General features: G+C 45.9%; 1 protein-coding gene across 1 annotated transcript; it reads right to left on the bottom strand.

The window, feature by feature from the left end:
* Positions 1 to 1,843: 1,843 nt before the first annotated feature.
* On the bottom strand, positions 1,844 to 3,748 carry LOC123162444 (ethylene-responsive transcription factor ERF112-like). The gene is made up of 2 exons (XM_044580219.1): positions 3,582 to 3,748; positions 1,844 to 2,369 (listed from the first exon to the last, which is right to left on the bottom strand). Exons 1-2 carry the CDS (start codon positions 3,746 to 3,748, stop codon positions 1,844 to 1,846), a joined length of 693 nt encoding a protein of 230 aa, XP_044436154.1.
* Between the last annotated feature and the right edge of the window lie 404 nt (positions 3,749 to 4,152).

Genomic DNA, 4,152 nt, shown 5'->3' with positions numbered 1-4,152 from the left:
TATGCTTCAGTACGAACATTTGATGGCAATAGTATAATACAATGTATTTAACCATCAAAATAGAAATACGCGGGCGCGCGTGTGCGTGTGTGTGTGAACGGAAACAGAACCATTCAAAAATTACACGTGTCATAAATTAATTGGATGCAAGGCTGGCTCTGATATAAAGAACAAGCGACAAACCAGATGTGGATAGAATGCTCACCAATGCACATGTTTTTAATGTCTGCTAAGCTTTTCACATAACAATGAGTTTTCAGTTCTAGGGTTTCTATATAAACGACTTTGTTTGGCACCGCTATGCACACATGTGAAGCTTTCTGCAATTGAGTTTAAGGTTCTACGCAATTGGTTTGGGTGGCAACAACCAAATCTATTGCCAAAAGTGGCCAAAAGTGGCATATGTGATTTGTGACAAAGAAAGCATGAGATACAAGAAAGATGCAATTTTATTATTGAGTGTCAAGTTAGCAAAGCTTTTTTTTGTTGCGGGGAAGGTTAGCAATGATTTTGACCTAGTAGCTATGTTATATGGTAACCTGGTGCGAAGTTCAATCATCTTGTTGCTTTTTTCTTGAGGGAAACGGCAGGACTCTGCTGCTTATTTTTATTGCTTTTCAATAAAAAATTACAAAAGTGCATTGAACCAGAGAGGTTCAGCTGGAAAAAAGAACTATACAGAATAAGAGAAAAATCGTCTTGTTGATTCTCCATACCCAGTAGGCCTGAACCTTTCAAGAACATCATCGGTTGTCCTCTATACTTACTTAGACTAACCTTACACAAGGCAAGTGTAATACATCTAGATGTGGGTCGTACTAGATCAACTACATTTGGAATCCTAATCCCTGGAATAACCCAATCGGAAAAAACCCTAAAATCGCTAGTAATTTCATGATGCAACAAGATCATGTACATGCCGAAGAAAATATGGATATGCGATACTGCAAATCCAAGAGATAAGTACTACAACAGAATGCCGCAAATATTATTATAAAAATATTTCATGTTAAGACAACTAATAACTTTGTACTTCAAATATGGTCGTACAATGATTGCTACTACACATTTTTAAAGATTATTCTTATCCAATAAAATCAATATACCGAAGACCTTCCACTTCTTTAGATATCACCACACATGAGTTATTGTAGTTTTCTATACATTTGGATACATCTAATACTGTTAAAACTGGTCAATGTGCCGAAATTCAGGGCCGTTATCCCCCAAGAAATCTGGATAAAGATCAACGTTCATGCCGCCTTCATGACATCAACAAATGAACCCGTCGGGGAAGTTCAGTTATAAAGGTTACAACAAACTTTGTTCATGATATACTACAACAACCTCGCGCTTGGATGACATGAGTATGGACTTTTATGATTTTCAGTGTCGTTCGATCCTTGAGTACGATTTCCTGAATTTGGAATTTGCATATTCCATACTTCTTCGCTTTGCATATTGTAACAACATCGGTGTTTGAGAAATATTTTCTCTCTTAACCTCAAATCAATTATCTCAAACACCACATCAAACAAGATATTGATTAACAAGGACTAAACCGATTATTTGATTTGCATTCAAAATACATTATGGTAACATAAGACAAGAGTGCACCCACACCAAAACAAAACACAAGACAAGAGTGAACAGATTACATGATTGGTAAAAGGAAACAACATGATGATAAACAACACAACAGTAAACCCAATACATGGTAGCGACACATGAGAACAACAATGAAAATACATTTGGAACTTATATGATAGATAGATTCAGATTGCCTCTGGATTATGATGGCACATGACTATGGGATCTCGGTGCATATTGCGCTAGGCCGAGGCTAAACGGTAGGAGAATCAGGGAAATACCATAGCTTGGTGAAATTATCATTAGTCCCTTCTGTTGGAGCACTAGGAGTGACGGGAATGACGAACAACTTGGGTTTCTTGAACACCAGGTGGCGAGACGGAGCCCCTAGGGGTTCACATGAGGAGCTTAAGCAGCTTTCCGCCTGCGCCACGATCTGCATCCGTCGGATCGGCTGTTGTGGCAGTGGAGCGGGTGCATGCATGTGCGTCGGCTGCAGGCCGAGATGTGCTCGTGCCGGAAGCGGCATGTGCCGGAAAGGATATGCTGGCACCGGTGGGGTGTCGCTGGCCGGCACTTCAAAGGGGAAGGGAAAGTAAACTACCAGCTTGGGCGGCGGTGGAGGCGGTGCTGTGGGGTCTGGTGGCAACATAACGACCTGAAAGAGCAGTGTGTCATGACCGTGGCTGCGGTGCCTCGGTGTAGATATCGCCTCCTTAATCAGTCTGGCCGGCGGAGGGTAGGGAAAGTTGAGCTTTGCCTTTGTGCCTTTCAGCTCCCTAGTGTTAGACAAGAATTTTAGGGTTTTGTGGCACACCTCCAACATGGGGTGACCTTTGTATTATATAGAGAGTACATAATGATGTACAACACAATTACAGGTGGGGACACTAATAGCCCAGTATATACAGAGTCTAACACCCTCCCTCAATCTTAACCGTGCTCTAAAGAATTCACTAGGTTGAGATTGCGCCTACAGCCTTCAAACTGAGGAAGATGCAACGACTTTGTGAAGATGTCAACAAGTTGATCCTTTGAGGAGATGAACTTGATAAGAAGCAGTTTCTGGCCAACACGTTCCCTGACAAAACGGTAATCAACTTCAATGTGTTTGGTGCGAGCATGAAAGACTGGATTTAAAGACAAATACGTCGCACCAATGTTATCACACCAAAGGACCGGCTGCTGCTTTTGAGAGATCTTCAACTCTTGGAGCAAAGACTGTATCCAAATAAGCTCAGCTATGGCATTTGCAACTGCTTTGTACTCAGCTTCAGTGCTACTGCAGGACACTGTTGCTTATTTACGAGGGACGCACGGGTGGTGGAGGACCGTATGGAGCAGCATACAGTGGATAGCCGCCAGGGCTGCCATAGGTCGCATGGGCGACGTCGGCAACGACAGGGCCTGCTGCGGTGTAGATGGAGGCAGCAGGGGCAGGCGCGACCACGCACATCATCAGATGCGATGCAGTCGGGGGTGGCTGCGCAGGCACCAGGGAGTGTGTGGCGGCCGGAGGCGGCGGTGGTTGCTGGAACTGCGCCGATGCAGCGGCCGACGAGGAAGACACGCAGGCATACAGTAAAGAAACCGGGCCGCTGAAGAGGGACCCCGCCTATTGGCCGGCGAAGAAGGACCCCGCCGATTGGGTCTCCAGGGGGCCGAGAGATCCCTCCGCCGTGTATGGCGCAGTCCCACCATTGAGGGGACGCGTGAGATACGGTGGAAGGAATGCATGATCCATGTGGATAGGGGCGGTGGCAAGAGGGCGGGGAAGGAGACCGCAGCGGCGGCGGCGGCTGGCGGCGGTGGCGGAGCGGAAGACATGAGATTAGATCGTTAGGTCAGATACCATATTAGACAAGAGTTTTAGGGTTTTGTGGCACACCTCCAACGTGGGTGACCTTTGTATTATATAGAGAGTACATAATGATGTACAACACAATTACAGGTGGGGACACTAATAGCCCGGTATATATAGAGTCTAACACCTAGGCGCGAGGTCGTACGCACATGCGGCGACCTCGGGGGACTGGTACGTCCGCAGCCACAACAGCGTCTTCGTCACCGGGTGCTTGATAGCTGCGGCGAACTTGCCATGCCCCTTCTTTCTCACCCCAGTTAACCTGCTGTTCTCACCCGTCGCTGTGGCTGCCATGGCCTCTACCACAGTCGAACGAAGGTGGATGCGCTTTGAGGTGGATGCCAGATGTGTGCAAGACGATGGGGTTTTAACAGCGGGTCTTGTGCAGCCCAGCCTCCGGCATCAAGCCGTGCGTCGCGTACGTACGTTTCAGACTCACTGGAACTACGCCGCCTCACCATGAACGGAGTGTGGTTATTAACACTGACAAAAATATATATATCATGGCGTGCACGTACAGAACCGCTTTGCAGCTTGCATTGTTCCTTTTCACTTTTGTTTGGTTGTATTTCTCCTAGCTTTTACTATTATACACGCACTGCTTTCTCGTTGATTAACACGACAAAAGATATATGCGATGGCCTGTACGTAAAGGGGTCAGGCACACTAGTACAACTTTCATTGCTGATTTTACTACT

The sequence above is a fragment of the Triticum aestivum genome, chromosome 7B, assembly GCF_018294505.1.
Source record: "Triticum aestivum cultivar Chinese Spring chromosome 7B, IWGSC CS RefSeq v2.1, whole genome shotgun sequence".
In the NCBI taxonomy this organism is placed as follows: Eukaryota; Viridiplantae; Streptophyta; class Magnoliopsida; order Poales; family Poaceae; genus Triticum; species Triticum aestivum.
This window is presented reverse-complemented; position numbering and strand designations above follow the sequence as displayed.

Bases quoted from the DNA above. Each gene is read 5' to 3' on its own strand.
- LOC123162444 (XM_044580219.1), bottom strand. From the start codon at position 3,748: ATGGCAGCCACAGCGACGGGTGAGAACAGCAGGTTAACTGGGGTGAGA. The intron at 2,370-3,581 runs GTGTTAGACTCT...GTCTAACACTAG, and splicing joins GCGTACGACCTCGCGCCTAG to GGAGCTGAAAGGCACAAAGG.